At 40.6% G+C, this 17,215-nt stretch overlaps 1 protein-coding gene across 6 annotated transcripts in view; it reads right to left on the bottom strand.

Annotated features, from left to right (window-relative positions):
- NPHP1 (nephrocystin 1) overlaps positions 1–17,215 on the bottom strand; it is a 99,736-nt gene that overhangs the window by 36,986 nt on the left and 45,535 nt on the right. For 5 of the 6 annotated variants that reach the window (XM_055241762.2, XM_055241761.2, XM_055241760.2 and 2 more), the window contains one exon: positions 1,895–1,969. The exons of the other annotated variant lie outside the window; for it this stretch is intronic. In XM_055241762.2, the coding sequence (XP_055097737.1) occupies positions 1,895–1,969 (75 nt within the window). The remainder of the gene's footprint in view (positions 1–1,894; positions 1,970–17,215) is intronic. 6 annotated transcript variants of the gene reach the window in all.

Below are 17,215 nucleotides of genomic sequence, written 5' to 3' on the forward strand. Positions count from 1 at the left end.
ACATGTTAGACCTAAAACCATAAAAACCCTAGAAGAAAACCTAGGCAATACCATTCAGGACACAGGCATGGGCAAGGACTTCATGTCTAAAACACCAAAAGCAATGGCAACAAAAGCCAGAATTGACAAATGGGATCTAATTAAACTAAAGTGCTTCTGCACAGCAAAAGAAACTACTATCACTGTGAACAGACAACCTACAGAATGGGAGAAAATTGTTGCAACCTACTCATCTGACAAAGGGCTAATATCCAGAATCTACAATGAACTCCAACAAACTTACAAGAAAAAAACAACCCCATCAAAAAGTGGGTGAAGGATATGAACAGACACTTCTCAAAAGAAGACATTTATGCAGCCAAAAGACACATGATAAAATGCTCATCATCACTGGCCATCAGAGAAATGCAAATCAAAACCACAAATGAGATACCACCTCACACCAGTTAGAATGGCGATCATTAAAAAGTCAGGAAACAACAGGTGCTGGAGAGGATGTGAAGAAATAGGAACACTTTTACACTGTTGGTGGGACTGTAAACTAGTTCAACCATTGTGGAAGTCAGTGTGGCGATTCCTCAGGGATCTAGAACTAGAAATACCATTTGACCCAGCCATCCCATTACTGGGTATATACCCAAAGGATTATAAATCATGCTGCTATAAAGACACATGCACACGTATGTTTATTGCGGCACTATTCACAATAGCAAAGACTTGGAACCAACCCAGATGTCCAACGATGATAGACTGGATTAAGAAAATGTGGCACATATACACCATGGAATACTATGCAGCCATAAAAAATGATGAGTTCATGTCCTTTGCAGGGACATGGATGAAACTGGAAACCATCATTCTCAGCAAACTATTGCAAGGACAAAAAACCAAATACCGCATGTTCTCACTCATAGGTGGGAACTGAACAATGAGAGCACATGGACACAGGAAGGGGAACATCACACACCGGACACTGTTGTGGAGTAGGGGAAGGGGGGAGGGATAGCATTAGGAGATAAACCTAATGCTAAATGGCGAGTTACTGGGTTCAGCACACCAACATGACACAGGTATACACATGGAACAAACCTGCACATTGTGCACATGTACCCTAAAACTTAAAGTATAATAATAATAAAATTAAAAAAAAACAGATGGACTTTTAGGTGTGCTCTCGGCAAGTGTGGACAGGCACAGCACACAACTGAGGTGGCTGGCCTCATCCACATCCTGAGCCCTCTCATTGAACCTCCATCTTGCCTTAAGATCTTTTGATGCAACAAGAGGAAAGGTAACTAAGGGTTTTTAGGATGCAGTTATGCAAGGGAGTTAGCTGTGGGAAGGAAGTAAATACTAAATCAATGAGACCTTGGAGGTAGACGAAAGTAATGTAAAATAAATACAGACAATTGATACTATAAAAACAACATGAAGACATCTTTGTCCTCCCTACATCTATGCAATGCTGACTCAGTGGTTTAAACCCACCTAACGCCATTCCCGTCTTGACAGTATGTGGGTGTAATGTAGCAGTCCCTTAGGTGTCATCCCTGACTATCTGAAGAAAGCACAGCTTTTATTAGCACAGTTGGAAGATTTCATCTTTGAAAAACACCCCACTTCCTAAATGTTATCTTTATGTTTTCATTTTTCATCAAATGAGAATTTTCTAAAAATGAACCCTGAAACTGATTGAATGGGGTGATTCACAGGAATTACTAACATTGGTGAGTCAGAAACATGAGTAATTTTTATCAATGTCCTCATAGAACACCAAAGAATCTAAAGATTTATATCTGTTCCCACATACTCTGTGCTATTTATAGAAATATGAATATGTTCTAATGTTCTACTTTGAAATTCACTCACTCCACTCATTCAGCCGATTACTTACCTGGGGAGAAAAGGTCCATGCTTTGGGCTTTTTAGATTGCCATGTGGCTCTGACTGTATGAATGTTGCTCAGAACCTGAAATGAGATTTTCCCTTTTGAAATCATGTAAAAAGCTCTTTGAAACGTCACCATTTCCATGTCCCAAAGAGTTAACAGTGGCTACACTGAGTGAGGAAGACAGCGACGGGAGAACTTTCACTTTTTACTTCATGCAATTCTGTAATGTTTTTCTTTTTATATCAGGTACGACATAAATGAATTCAGAGTTGGACTCCTATGTTAATAATAAATTATATTAAGTGAATTCCTTAATGTCTGAGATAGGTTTGCCAGAAAAGTAATTGAAATTTTAGGTAAAAATGGCCTTTATTTATTTATTTTATTTATTTGTTTAGAGAGGGAGTCTTGCTCTGTCGCCCAGGCTGGAATGCAGTGGCATGATCTAGGCTCACTGCAACATCCACCTCCCAGGTACAAGTGATTCTGCTGCCTCAGCCTCCCAAGTAGCTGAGATTACAGGTCCCCACCACCACACCCGGCTAATTTTTGTATTTTTAGTAGAGATGAGGTTTCACCATGTTGGCCAGGCTGGTCTCGAACTCCTGACCTGAGGTGATCCGCCTGCCTCAGCCTCCCAAAGTGCTGAGATTACAGGCATTAGCCATCGCACCCAGCAAAAAACTGGTCTTTTAAAAGAAAAGATGTGACCCGGTTGCGCACAGTGGCTCACGACTGTAATCCCAGCACTTTGGGAGGTTGAGGCAGGTGGATTACATGAATTTGGGAGTTTGAGACCAGCCTGGCCAACATGATGAAACCCTGTCTCTACTAAAAATACAAAAATCAGCTGGGTGTGGTGGTGTGCACCTGTAATTCCAGTTACTCAGGAGGCTGAGGCAGGAGAATCGCTGGAACCTGGGAGATGGAGGTTGCAGTGAGCCGATACCACACCACTGCACCCAGCCTGAGCGACGGAGCAAGATTCAGTCTCAAGAGAAAAAAAAAAAGATGTGACCCATACAAGCATTTCATATGCAGTTAATTACTCTGTCACTAAGACAGACAATCCTAATAGTTCAGATACAGTTATATTTTTTCCTCAAGATCTCTAGGCCCATAAATTATATTTTTCTTGAAATTCAATCTCTTATAAAATGCTCTATGCAAGAAGTTCATCATAAAATTTACATAAAACGATGAAATACAAAGGGAGCAAAAACTTTATGGAATGAAGAATTCAAATTCTAAAATGTTATGGCCAAAATTGACATCTTCCAAAGGAATGGATAATAGGTAATTTTTATTTTAGATGAAAATATTTTAGCATAACACTTCCAAAACAAAGCTTTAAAATAATAATTTAAAATAATCCCAAATGTGTTATATTAGGTCAAATTCAACTCACTGTATTCCACATCCCTTGTAATAGGAATATAGGAGTATTTTATGGGCAGCTGGATTGTTTTCCACATTAACAAAATCCCACTTCCTTCAATTACTAATATATATATGTTTAAACTTTTCCTGAAATTATGTATATTTACCACCCGGACTCTTGGAATACAAACTCCTTGTAATTACTACCTTGTGATTACTGTAAGACTGCATGTTATTTATTCTAAGGTTCTTCTTTGTTTTTCAAGAAATGTTTTCTACTTCTAATGGCCAAGAAGTCCTTTGCTATAATCAAAATTGAAATCCTATACTATCTCTGCTTTTATCTTTTCAATTTGGAGAATCCTAATTTTGAAGTCTGGAATCAAGAGTAACTTCTTCTGTTTGATAATTTTATATCTTTCTTGATATATTGACTCTAAGAACTAAAAAGGACTTAGTCCAACCATCTCATTATGCATTTCAGAAAACTGCAGCGACAGAGGGTGAATGACTGGCTTAGAATCACACTGCTTTCTGTGCAAAACCAGACCCAAAGAATGAAGAACTGAAGAGTCAAAATAATTTAGATTTCGTTCAGCAAACTGCATTAAAAATGCAAGAGGGGCTGGGTGTAGTGGCTCGTGCCTGTAGTCTAACTACTTGGGAGGCTACAGCAGGGAGATTGCTTGAGCTCAAGAGTTTGGGACCAGCTTGGGCAGCATAGTGAAACCTTGTCTCTATTTTTTTTTTAAGAATGTACAAGAACTTCTCAACCAGTTTATGCTTCAACACAGCCATTCTGCTCCATATATGAAGCAATGAAGCAGTGATAGTTAAAAAGACAGAGTAATACCCAAAAGTAAGATGAATATGTCAATGGACCACAAATAGAAGATAGAAGAGTAAGGTGAGACTAAAACTAGAGGTTTCCTGGGCTCTGAGTCCAGAAGGAGCATGTGATAGCAAGGGGCTGGATTTGTATGTTATATATATATCACCCCATGATAGAGAAATAGATATTGCTTTACTGCTGCCGGAAGCCAGTAGGGTTAAAAAAAAAAATGAAGGTTGCTCCTCCTTCTCATAAAAAGTAGTGAGCCTAAGCAAGTAGGAGGACAAAGACATAGCCATGACACCAGGATCAGAACCATGTCAATGAGTGGGGCTTTTAATGGATCAGTGACATATCTGACATCATCTTAGATCAAGAACTCTAAACTCTACTTCAAGATCTGGTTCTGAACTCGGATTGGGAGAGGAGGGTGATGTACTGTTAACAAAAACCACAACACTACTAGATAGAGGGAAAAAGCACTGGAAGAAATAATTGGAGTTGCAAAGGTATTTGAGAAAATAATGGCTGAAAAAAATCCCCAAATTTGGCAAAAGACAAACCTATAGATTGAAGAAGCTGAGCAAACTCCAAGCAGGGTAAACCAAAGAAATTCATGCCAGATACACCATAAACTTCTGAAAACTGAACACAACGAAAATACCTTGAAAACAGTTAGAAACAACATTTAGGTTAGCCAACAGGAAAAAAACAATTTGAATGATGATGAATTTCTCACTAGAAGCCATGGAGAACAGAAGGAAATGACACAATAATTTTCAAGTGTCAAACAAAAATAACTGTCAACTCAGAATTCTCTATCTAATTAAAATATCCTTTTGGAATGAAGAGGAAACAGGGACAATCTCAGATAAAGTATAAAAATCTGTCACCAGCAGACCTACCCTAAGAGAATAGTTAAAGGAGATTCTCTAAATAGGACATGATAAAAAAGAAGACTCTTAGAGCATCAGGAAGAAAGAATAAACAATGGAAATAGTAAAAATATAGGTAAATACTATGGATCTTCTTTCAGGTTTTCCAAATTACGTTTGGTGCTGTGTGATAAGATTCTTAATGTATGTAGAGGAAATATTTAAGACAACTATATTACAAGCTAGGGAAGGTAAAGAACTAAAGGAAGGTAAGGTTTTATACATCACTCCAACTGGAATGTTAACACTAGTAGACTGTGGTAAGTTATGCATTTATAAACTTAATACCTAGAAGCAACCACTAAGGAAACTAGCCAAAAAGATACACTCATCAACACTACAGATAACTCAGAATGGAGTTCTAAAAAACGTTCAAGTGGGGTGGGTGCAGTGGCTCCCAAAGTGTAATCTCAGCACTTTGGGAGGCCGAGGCAGGTGGATCACCTGAGGTTAGTAGTTTGAGACTAGCCTGGCCAACATGGTGAAACCCCATCTCTACTAAAAATACAAAAAATTAGCTGGGTGTGGTAGCGAGTGCCTGTAATCTCAGCTACTAGAGAGGGTGAGGCAGGAGAAATGCTTAAACGCAGGAGGCAGAGGTTGCAGTGAACTGAGATTGTGCCATTGCACTCCAGCCTGGGTGACAAAAGCAAAACTCCATCTCAAAAAAAAAAAAATGCTCAAGTGACACACAGGAAGTGATAGGTTTCGCTGTATCCCCACCCAAATCTCATCTTGAATTGTAACTCCCACAATTCTCACATGTCATGGGAGAACCCAGTGGAGGGTGATTGAATTATGGGGACAGGTCTTTCCAGCGCTGTTCTCATGATAGTGAATGAGTCTCACGAGATCTGATGATTTTGAAAATGGGAGTTTTCCCTGCACAAGCTCTCTTCTCTTGTCTGCCACCATTTGAGATGTGCCATTCACCTTCTGCCATGATTGTGAGGCCTCCTCGGACACGTGGAACTGTAAGTCCAATAAACCTCTTTCTTTTGTAAATTGCCCAGTCTCGGGTATGTCTTTATCAGCAGCATGAGAATGAACTAATACAGTAAATTGGTACCAGGAGTAGAGTGTTGCTGAAAAGATATCCAAAAATGTGGAAGCAACTTTGGAACTGGGTAACAGGCAGATGTTGGAACAATTTGGAGGGCTCAGAAGAAGACAGGAAAATGTGGGAAAGTTTGGAATCTCCTAGAGACTTGTTGAATGGCTTTTTGACAAAAATGCTGATGGTGATATGAACAATAAGGTCCAGGCTGAGGTAGTCTCTGATGGAGATGAGGAACTTGTTGGGCACTGGAGAAAATGTGGCTCTTGTTATGTTTTAGTGAAGAGACTGGTGGCATTTTGCCCCTGCCCTAGAGATTTGTGGAACTCTGAACTTGAGAGAGATGATTTAGGGTATCTGTTGGAAGAAATTTCTAAGCAGCAAAGCACTCAAGACATGACTTGAGTGCTGTTAAAGGCATTCAGTTTCATAAGGGAAGTGGAGCATAAAGGTTTGGAAAGTTTGCAGCCTGATGATGTGATACAAAAGAAAATCACATTTTCTGAGGAGAAATTCAAGACGGCTGCAGAAATTCACATAGGTAACGAGGAGCCAAATGTTACTCCCCAAGACAATGTGAAAAATGTCTCCAGAGGATGACAGAGGTCTCCACAGCAGCCCCTCCCATCACAGGCCAGGAGGCCTAGGAGGAAAAAATGGTTTCATGGGCCAGGCCCAGGGTCTCCATGCTGTGTGTAGTCTAGGGACTTGGTGTCCTGTGTCCCAGCCATTCCAGCTGTGACTAAAAGGGGTCAAGATACAGCTCAGGCTGTGGCTTCAGAGGGTGCAAGCCCAAACCCTTGGCAGCTTCCACGTGGTGTTGAGCCTGCAGGTGCCCAGAAGTCAAGAACTGAGGTTTGGGAACCTCTGCCTAGATTTCAAGAGGAGGTATGATATGTCTGAATGTCCAGGCATAAGTTTGCTGCAGGGGCGGGACTCTCACGGACAACCTCTGCTAGGGCAGTATGAAGGGAAATGTGGGGCTGGAGCCCCCTCACACAGAGTCCTTACTGGGGCACCACCTAGTGGAGCTGTGAGAAGAGGGCCACCATCCTCCAGACCCCAGAACAGTAGCTCCACCAACAGCTTGCACCGTGCTGCTCGAAAAGCTGCAGACACTCAGCGCCAGCCCATGAAAGCAGCCAGGAGTGGGGCTATACACCGCAAAACAACAGGGGCTGAGCTGCCCAAGACCATGTGAACCCACCTCTTACATTAGTGTGACCTGGATGTGAGCCATGGAGTCAAAGGAGATCATTTTGGAGCTTTAAGATGTGACTGTCCAGCTGGATTTTGGACTTGCATGGGGCCTGTAGCCCCTTTGTTTTGGCCAGTTTATCCCATTTGGAATGGTTGCATTTACCCAATGCTGGTACCTCCATTGTATCTGGGAAATAACTAGCTTGCTTTTGATTTTACAGGCTCTTAGGCAGAAGAGACTTGCCTTGTCTTAGATGACATGTTGGGACTGTGAACTCTGAGTTAATGCTGAAATGAATTAAGACTTTGGGGGACTGTTCAGAAGGCATGATAGGTTTTAAAATGTGAGGACATGAGATTTGGGAGGGACTAGGGGAGGAATTATATGGTTTGGCTGTGTCCCCACCTAAATCTCATCTTGACTTGTAACTCCCTCAATTCTCACATGTCATGGGAGGAAACCAGTGGGAGGTGATTGAATTATGGGGGCAGGTCTTTCATTTTTTTTTTTGGAGATGGAGTCTCGGTCTGTAGCCCAGGATGGAGTGTAGTGACGTGATCTCGGCTCACTGCAACCTCCACCTCCCAGGTCCCAGTTCAAGCAATTCTCCTGCCTCAGCCTCCTGAGTAGCTGGGATTACAGGCACATGCCACCATGGGGGCAGGTCTTTCTTGCACTGTTCTCATGATGGTGAATGATTCTCATGAGATCTGATGGTTTTAAAAATGGGAGTTTTCCCTGCACAAGCTCTCTTCTCTTGTCTGCCACCATGTGAGATGTGCCTTTCACCTTCTGCCATGATTGTGAGGCCTCCTCAGCCATGTGGAACTGTAAGTCCAATAAGGCTTTCTTTTGTAAATTGCCCTTTCTTGGGTATGTCTTTATCAGCAGCGTGAGAACAAACTAATATAGGAAGATAGGAAAAAGAAAAGAGACAAACTAAAAAGAGAGAAAACAAAGAGAAAAAAATAAATCAGTAGACTAAAGGCTTGAGGCTCCTCTCCAGTGTCTGCCTGCTGCTGAATGCTCTGTAGTGCCTTCACATAGTTGCTTTTTATTTTGCCCAGAGTTTACAGTTGCCATCTCTGGGTGGGGTGGTCCAAGAGGAGCTGACTCAAACATTAATGGAAGTTGTGTCTCATTAGTTAGTTTTAGTAACAATGCCTTTGGTTTTGTGTGTGTATGTGTTTTTGTTTTTGTTTTTTTTTTTTTCTGAGACAGTCTCGCTCTGTCGCCAGGCTGGAGTGCAGTGGCGCAATCTTGGCTCACTGCAACCTCTGCCTCCTGGGTTCAAGTGATTCCCCTGCCTCAGCTTCCCAAGTAGCTGGGACTACAGGCACACACCACCACGTCCAGCTAATTTTTGCATTTTTTAATTATTATTATTATACTTTAAGTTTTAGGGTACATGTCCACAATGTGCAGGTTTCTTACATATGTATCCATGCACCATGTTGGTGTGCTGCACCCATTAACTCATCATTTAACATTAGGTAAATCTCCTAATGCTATCCCTCCCCCCTCCCCCCACCCCACAACAGTCCCTGGAGTGTGATGTTCCCCTTCCTGTGTCCACGTGTTCTCATTGTTCAATTCCCACCTACGAGTGAGAACATGTGGTGTTTGGTTTTTTGTCCTTGCGATAGTTTACTGAGAATGATGATTTCCAGTTTCATCCATGTCCCTACAAAGGACATGAACTCATCATTTTTTATGGCTCCATAGTATTCCATGGTGTATATGTGCCACATTTTCTTAATCCAGTCTATTGTTGTTGGACATTTGGGTTGGTTCCAAGTCTTTGCTATTGTGAATAGTGACATAATAAACATACATGTACATGTGTCTTTATAGCAGCATGATTTATAGTCCTTTGGGTATATACCCAGTAATGGGACAGTTGGGTCAAATGGTATTTCTAGTTCTAGATCCCAGAGGAATCGCCACACTGACTTCCACAATGGTTGAACTAGTTTACAGTCCCACCAACAGTGTAAAAGTGTTCCTATTTCTTCACATCCTTTCCAGCACCAGTTGTTTCCTGACTTTTTAATGATCGCCATTCTAACTGGTGTGAGATGGTATCTCATTGTGGTTTTGATTTGCATTTCTCTGATGGCCAGTGATGACGAACATTTTTTCATGTGTTTTTTGGCTACATAAATGTCTTCTTTTGAGAAGTGTCTGTTCATATCCTTCGACCACTATTTGATGGGGTTGTTTGATTTTTTCTTGTAAATTTGTTTGAGTTCATTGTAGATTCTGGATATTAGCCCTTTGTCAGATGAGTAGGTTGCAAAAATTTTCTCCCATTTTGTAGGTTTCCTGTTCAATCTGATGGTAGTTTCTTTTGCTGTGCAGAAGCTCTTTAGTTTAATTAGATCCCATTTGTCAATTCTGGCTTTTGTTGCCATTTGCTTTTGGTGTTTTAGACATGAAGTCTTTGCCCATGCCTATGTCCTGAATGGTACTGCCTAGGTTTTCTTCTAGGGTTTTTATGGTTTTAGGTCTAACATGTAAGGCTTTAATCCATCTTGAATTAATTTTTGTATAAGGTGTAAGGAAGGGATCCAGTTTCAGCTTTCTACATATGGCTAGCCAGTTTTCCCAGCACCATTTAATAAATAGGGAATCCTTTCCCCATTTCTTGTTTTTGTCAGGTTTGTCAAAGATCAGATAGTTGTAGATATGCGGCATCATTTTTAAGGACTCTGTTCTGTTCCATTGATCTATGTCTCTGTTGTGGTACCAGTACCATGCTGTTTTGGTTACTGTAGCCTTGTAGTATAGTTTGAAGTCAGGTAGCGTGATGCCTCCAGCTTTGTTCTTTTGGCTTAGGATTGACTTGGCGATGTGGGCTCTTTTTTGGTTCCATATGAACTTTATAGTAGTTTTTTCCAATTCTGTGAAGAAAGTGACTGGTAGCTTGATGGGGATGGCATTGAATCTATAAATTACCTTGGGCAGTATGGCCATTTTCACAATATTGATTCTTCCTATCCATGAGCATGGAATGTTCTTCCATTTGTTTGTATCCTGTTTTATTTCATTGAGCAGTGGTTTGTAGTTCTCCTTGAAGGGGTCCCTCACGTCCCTTGTAAGTTGGATTCCTAGGTACTTTATTCTCTTTGAAGCAATTGTGAATGGGAGTTCACTCATGATTTGGCTCTCTGTTTGTCTGTTATTGGTGTACAAGAATGCTTGTGATTTTTGTACATTGATTTTGTATCCTGCGACTTTGCTGAAGTTGCTTATCAGCTTAAGGAGATTTTGGGCTGAGACTATGGGGTTTTCTAGATATACAATCATGTCATCTGCAAACAGGGACAATTTGACTTCCTCTTTTCCTAATTGAATACCCTTTATTTCCTTCTCCTGCCTGACTGCCCTGGCCAGAACTTCCAACACTATGTTGAATAGGAGTGGCGAGAGAGGGCATCCCTGTCTTGTGCCAGTTTTCAAAGGGAATGCTTCCAGTTTTTGCCCATTCCGTATGATATTGGCTGTGGGTTTGTCATAGATAGCTCTTATTATTTTGAGATACATCCCATCAATGCCTAATTTATTGAGAGTTTTTAGCATGAAGCGTTGTTGAATTTTGTCAAAGGCCTTTTCTGCATCTATTGAAATAATCATGTGGTTTTTGTCTTTGGTTCTATTTATAAGCTGGATTACATTTATTGATTTGCATATGTTGAACCAGCCTTGCATCCCAGGGATAAAGCCCACTTGATCATGGTGGATAAGCTTTTTGATGTGCTGCTGGATTCGGTTTGCCAGTATTTTATTGAGGATTTTTGCATCAATGTTCATCAATGGTATTGCTCTAAAATTCTCTTTTTTGGTTGTGTCTCTGCCAGGCTTTGCTATCAGGATGATGATGGCCTCATAAAATGAGTTAGGGAGGATTCCCTCTTTTTCTACTGATGGGAATAGTTTTAGAAGGAATGGTACCATTTCCTCCTTGTATCTCTGGTAGAATTCGACTGTGAATCCATCTGGTCCTGGGCTCTTTTTGGTTGGTAAGCTATTGATTATTGCCACAATTTCAGAGCCTGTTATTGGTCTATTCAGAGATTCAACTTCTTCCTGGTTTAGTCTTGGGAGGGTGTATATATCGAGGAATTTATCCATTTCTTCTCGATTTTCTAGTTTATTTGCATAGAGGTGTTTGTAGTATTCTCTCATGGTAGATTGTATTTCTGTGGGATCAGTGGTGATATCCCCTTTATCATTTTTTTATTGCGTCTATTTGATTCTTCTCTCTTTTCTTCTTTATTAGTCTTGCTAGTGGTCTATCAATTTTGTTGATCTTTTCAAAAAACCAGCTCCTGGATTCATTAATTTTTTGAAGGGTTTTTTTTGTGTCTATTTCCTTCAGTTCTGCTCTGATTGTAGTTATTTCTTGCCTTCTGCTAGCTTTCGAATGCATTTACTCTTGCTTTTCTAGTTATTTTAATTGTGATGTTAGGGTGTCAATTTTAAATCTTTCCTGCTTTCTCCTGTGGGCATTTAGTGCTATAAATTTCCCTCTACACACTGCTTTGAATGTGTCCCAGAGATTCTGGTATGTTGTGTCTTTGTTCTCGTTGGTTTCAAAGAACATCTTTATTTTGGCCTTCATTTCGCTATGTACCCAGTAGTCATTCAGGAGCAGGTTGTTCAGTTTCCATGTAGTTGAGGGGTTTTGAGTGAGCTTCTTAATCCTGAGTTCTAGTTTGATTGCACTGTGGTCTGAGAGACAGTTTGTTATAATTTCTGTTCTTTTACATTTACTGAGGAGAGCTTTACTTCCAACTATGTGCTCAGTTTTGGAATAGGTATGGTGTGGTAATGAAAAAAATGTATACTCTGTTGATTTGGGGTGGAGAGTTCTGTAGATGTCTATTAGGTCTGCTTGGTGCAGAGCTGAGTTCAATTCCTGGGTGTCCTTGTGAACTTTCTGTCTCGTTGATCTGTCTAATGTTGACAGTGGGGTATTAAAATCTCCCATTATTATTATGTGGGAGTCTAAGTCTCTTTGTAGGTCACTCAAGACTTGCTTTATGAATCTGGGTGCTCCTGTATTGGCTGCATATATATTTAGGATAGTTAGCTCTTCTTGTTGAATTGATCCCTTTACCATTATGTAATGGCCTTCTTTGTCTCTTTTGATCTTTGTTGGTTTGAAGTCTATTTTATTAGAGACTAGGATTGCAACCCCTGCCTTTTTTTGTTTTCCATTTGCTTGATAGATCTTCCTCCATCCCTTTGAGTCTATGTGTGTCTCTGCACGTCAGATGGGTTTCCTGAATACAGCACACTGATGGGTCTTGACTCCTTATCCAATTTGCCAGTCTGTGCCTTTTAATTGGAGCATTTAGCCCATTTACATTTAAAGTTAATATTGTTATGTGTGAATTTGATCCTGTCATTATGATGTTAGCTGGTTATTTTGCTCGTTAGTTGATGCAGTTTCTTCGTAGCCTCGATGGTCTTTACAATTTGGCATGCTTTTGCAGTGGCTAGTACCGGTTGTTCCTTTCCATGTTTAGTGTTTCCTTCAGGAGCTCTTTCAGGGAAGGCCTGGTGGTGACAAAATCTCTCAGCATTTGCTTGTCTGTAAAGTATTTTATTTCTCCTTCACTTATGAAGCTTAGTTTGGCTGGATATGAAATTCTGGGTTGAAAATTCTTTTCTTTAAGAATGTTGAATATCGGCCCCCATTCTCTTCTGGCTTGTAGAGTTTCTGCCAAGAGATGAGCTGTTAGTCTGATGGGCTTCCCTTTGCGGGTAACCCGACCTTTCTCTCTGGCCGCCCTTAACATTTTTCCCTTCATTTCAACTTTGGTATATCTGACAATTATGGGTCTTGGAGTTGCTCTTCTTTAGGAGTATCTTTGTGGCGTTCTCTGTATTTCCTGAATCTGAATGTTGGCCTGCCTTGCTAGATTGGGGAAGTTCTCCTGGATAATATCTTGCAGAGTGTTTTCCAACTTGGTTCCATTCTCCCTGTCACTTTCAGGTACACCAATCAGATGTAGGTTTGGTCTTTTCACATAGTCCCATATTTCTTGGAGGCTTTGTTCGTTTCTTTTTATTCTTTTTTCTCTAAACTTCCCTTCTCACTTCAGTTCATTCATTTCATCTTCCATCACTGATACCCTTTCTTCCAGTTGATCACATCAGCTCTTGAAACTTCTGCATTCTTCAAGTAGTTCTCAGAACTTGGCTTTCAGCTCCATCAGCTCCTTTAAGCACTTCTCTGCATTGGTTATTCCAGTTATACATTCATCTAATTTTTTTTCAAAGTTTTTAACTTGTTTGCCATTGGTTTGAATTTCCTCCTGTAGCTCAGAGTAGTTTATTGTCTGAAGCCTTCTTCTCTCAACTTGTCAAAGTTATTCTCCGTCCAGCTTTGTTCTGTTGCTGGTGAGGAACTGCATTCCTTTGGAGGAGGAGACGCACTCTGCTTTTTAGAGTTTCCAGTTTTTCTGCTCTGTTTTCTCCCCATCTTTGTAGTTTTTTCTACTTTTAGTCTTTGAGGATGGTGATGTACAGATGGGTTTTTGGTGTGGGTGTCCTTTCTGTTTGTTAGTTTTCCTTCTAACAGACAGGACCCTCAGCTGCAGGTCTGTTGGAGTTTGCTAGAGGTCCACTCCAGACCCTGTTTGTCTGGGTGTCAGCAGCGGTGGCTACAGAACAGCGGATTTTCGTGAACCACAAATTCAGCTGTCTGATCGTTCCTCTGGAAGTTTTGTCTCAGAGGAGTACCTGGCCGAGTGAGGTGTCAGTCCGCCCCTACTGGGGTGTGCCTCCCAGTTAGGCCACTTGGGGGTCATGGAGCCACTTTAGGAGGCATTCTGTCCGTTCTCAGATCTCCAGCTGCATGCTGGGAGAACCACTACTCTCTTCAAAGCTGTCAGACAGGGACATTTAAATCTGCAGAGGTTACTGCTGACTTTTTGTTTGTCTGTGCCCTGCCCCCAAAGGTGGAGCCTACAGAGGCAGGCAGGCCTCCTTGAGCTGTGGTGGGCTCCACCCAGTTCGAGCTTCCTGGCTGCTTTGTTTACCTAAGCAAGCCTGGGCAATGGCGGGCGCCCCTCCCCCAGCCTCGCTGCCACCTTGCAGTTTGATCTCAGACTGCTGTGCTAGCAATCAGTGAGACTCCGTGGGCGTGGACCCTCCGAGCCAGGTGTGGGACACAATCTCCTGGTTGCCATTTTCCAAGTCCGTTGGAAAAGCGCAGTATTAGGGTGGGAGTGACCCGATTTTCCAGGTGCCGTCTGTCACCCCTTTCTTTGACTAGGAAAGGGAACTCCCTGATCCCTTGCACTTCCTGAGTGAGGCAATGCCTCGCCCTACTTCGGCTGGCGCATGGTGCGCTGCACCCACTGTCCTGCACCCACCGTTTGGCACTCCCTAGTGAGATGAACCTGGTACCTCAGATGGAAATGCAGAAATCACCCATCTTCTGCGTCGCTCACGCTGGGAGCTGTAGACTGGAGCTGTTCCTATTCAGCCATCTTGGCTCCACCAAAATAATCTAATTTTTGTATTTTTAGTAGAGACGTAGTTTCCTCATATTGGCCAGGATGGTCTAGATCTCTTGACCATGTGCTCCGCTCGCCTTGGCCTCCCAAAGTGCCGGGATTACAGGCGTGAGCCACTGTGCCCAGCCCCATGCTTTTTTTTCATAACTAGGTTTAGATTTATTAAAGAAGCACTCTTACATAAACAGCATGAGTATCTGTGCAGCTACTAAATATGTTCCATAACTCTCAATTTGGACATCTCACATAAATTTCTTTCATAAAGTAAATTTCATTATTTTGATATATTATTCAAAATAAAATTCCATTCCTTTTTATGTTCTTATATATGAGAACACAGAGAGGTACAGGAAAAAGTATCAAACCAGATGTATGAAACAGAAACCAATTCAGCTCTTGGTCACCGAGGACACCTACTGGCTCATTTGTGGCAGTGATTTTGTGCAGAATGTATTATGGAAGTGAGGGAGCATCACCATCCTAATATAAGTTCATTTCTTTACCCCAAGTTCAGATGAAATAAAGGCACTTTCTTCATGCTGGGTGTTAGCAGTATACTCAGCATGAGCAAAACCAAGCCCATGTCAACCCCTCCAAACCTGGTCCTCTTCCAGTGTTCCCCATCTCATTGAATGTTGCCACCATCCATCCAGATGCAGAAGTCAGAGACTAGGTGTCATGCCTATACCCCACTCCTCCTCTCTCCTCCATATCCAGTCCATCACCAAGTTTCGTTGATTTTTACTCCCAAATATCTTTATCTACATCTCTCATCTCCACCTTCACCCCTCTAAGTTATCTTCACCACCTCTCATCCAGACACTCTTTGAAAGTACTTACTGTGTTCTTTCTATGTATAACATCATTCTGATAACTTCCCTTACATTAACTCATTTAATCTCACATTGACCGTTATCAGCTCAAGCAGCACTGTCTTCTCAGGAAGGAGTTTTGACTGTAGATTTGAGAATTCTTTTCTAATATAAGCATCTAGTGCTATAAATGTCCCTCTAAGCAATGCTTTAGCTAACATTCCATAAATTATGATATGTTGCATTTTCATTTTTTGTTCAGTTCAAAATATTTTCTAATTTCCCATGAAATTTCCTTTTAACCCTTTGATTATTTAGAAGTAGTTTTTAAATTTCCAAGTATTTAAGTATTTTTCCATTTATTTTTCTGTTACCGATTTCAAATTTAATTCCATGTAATCAAGGACCGTACATTATATGATTCCAATTCTTTTAAATTTGTCTAGGTTTGTTTTCTGACCCAGGACTGTCTGTCTTGGTGACTATTCCGTATGTACTGAAGAGAATGTGTATTTTACTATTTTGAGGTGAAGTGTTATGTGAATATCAATCTAATCCAGTTTGTTGATATGTTATACAGTTCTCTTACATCCTTACTAATTTTCTGTCTGCTTGTCCTGTATTACTGAGAGAGAAGTGTTAAACTCCCCAACTATAATGGAGGCCCCAACTATAATTGTGACTTTGCCGGTTTCTCTTTTCAGTTCTAACCATTTTTATTTCTTGTATGTTAAATTTCGGATGTTAGGTATGTACCCACTTAGGATTACTATGTCTTCTTGGTGAACCATCTCTTTTATCACTATGTAGTGCCTGAAGTCTACTTTGAATGGTATATCTTTTCCCATCCTTTTTTTTCTCTTAAGCTACCTATAGCATAATATTTAAGGTGGGCCTCTCATATATAACATATAGGTCGGTCTCTCTCACTGTGGTTTTCATTTGCATTTCCCTGATGACTTCTTACATGTTGACTATCTTTTTTTACTTCTAGTGGTTTTTGATATTTCTTTTTTGAAGAGGCTATTCAAGTCTTTTGTCCCTTTAGAAAACTGAGTTATCTTTTTATTTCTTGGATATCTTCGACTTGTTCCTGGTCTTAGGAAAAAAGTGTTCAGTATTTCACTGTTAAGTATGATAATGCTAGTTTTAGGTTTTTTCTTGTTGCATTTTACCAATTTGAGGAATCTCCCTTCTATTCCTAGTTTGTAGATAGTTTTTTAAAAATCATAAATGGGTGTTGAAATTTGTCAAATACTTTTTCCTTACCTCTTAAGATGATTATATGATTTTTCTTATGGCAAATTATAATGATTGATTTTCAAATGTTAAAGGTGATTACCCAGGAATGTACATTTGAATTCCTGAAATAAACCCCAATTGGTTATGACATAATGTCCTTTTTATATATTGCTAGATTCAATTTAATAATACTTTGTTTAGAATTTTACTTTCTATATCTATGAAGGATACTGTCTGGTAATTTTCCTTTCTTGTAATGTCTTGTCATATTTTGGGGTCATGTTTTTTCTGGCCTTATGAAATAAGTTGGGAAGCATTTCTCCTTCATCTGTT

Source organism: Symphalangus syndactylus, chromosome 14, assembly GCF_028878055.3.
Source record: "Symphalangus syndactylus isolate Jambi chromosome 14, NHGRI_mSymSyn1-v2.1_pri, whole genome shotgun sequence".
NCBI lineage: Eukaryota > Metazoa > Chordata > Mammalia > Primates > Hylobatidae > Symphalangus > Symphalangus syndactylus.